General features: G+C 65.8%; 1 protein-coding gene across 1 annotated transcript in view; it reads right to left on the reverse strand.

Moving 5' to 3' along the window:
• Positions 1 to 381, reverse strand: part of TOR3A (torsin family 3, member A) — a gene marked incomplete at its 5' end in the record, with an annotated part of 5,692 nt that extends 5,311 nt beyond the window's left edge. Inside the window, 2 exons of the mRNA XM_010142306.1 lie at positions 68 to 181; positions 268 to 381. Coding sequence (XP_010140608.1) covers positions 68 to 181; positions 268 to 381 — 228 coding nt within the window. The remainder of the gene's footprint in view (positions 1 to 67; positions 182 to 267) is intronic.
• Positions 382 to 436: the final 55 nt, after the last annotated feature.

Below are 436 nucleotides of genomic sequence, written 5' to 3' on the forward strand. Positions count from 1 at the left end.
GGCCAGCGGGGAGGGGCAGCAGAGACGAGCGCTGCTGGGGGTCTCCCAGGAGCAGCACGGCACCCACCTGTGATGTTGTTGACTATCCTGCAGTCTCCCGTCCTGCAGCACTTGCCGAAGCTGCAGTACCAGGCCGAGAGGATCTCCAGGTAATCCTGGCCCACCAGAGGCAAGCTCCAGCCTGGAAAAGGCAGCGGGGCTCAGGAGAGACCGGTGCGGCTGCTCCGCGGAGCCCGGGGGGTCTCCCAGGAGCAGCACGGCACCCACCTGTGATGTTGTTGACTATCCTGCAGTCTCCCGTCCTGCAGCACTTGCCGAAGCTGCAGTACCAGGCCGAGAGGATCTCCAGGTAATCCTGGCCCACCAGAGGCAAGCTCCAGCCTGGAAAAGGCAGCGGGGCTCAGGAGAGACCGGTGCGGCTGCTCCGCGGAGCCCG

This window comes from Buceros rhinoceros, unplaced genomic scaffold (assembly GCF_000710305.1).
Source record: "Buceros rhinoceros silvestris isolate BGI_N320 unplaced genomic scaffold, ASM71030v1 scaffold20770, whole genome shotgun sequence".
Taxonomy (NCBI): Eukaryota; Metazoa; Chordata; class Aves; order Bucerotiformes; family Bucerotidae; genus Buceros; species Buceros rhinoceros.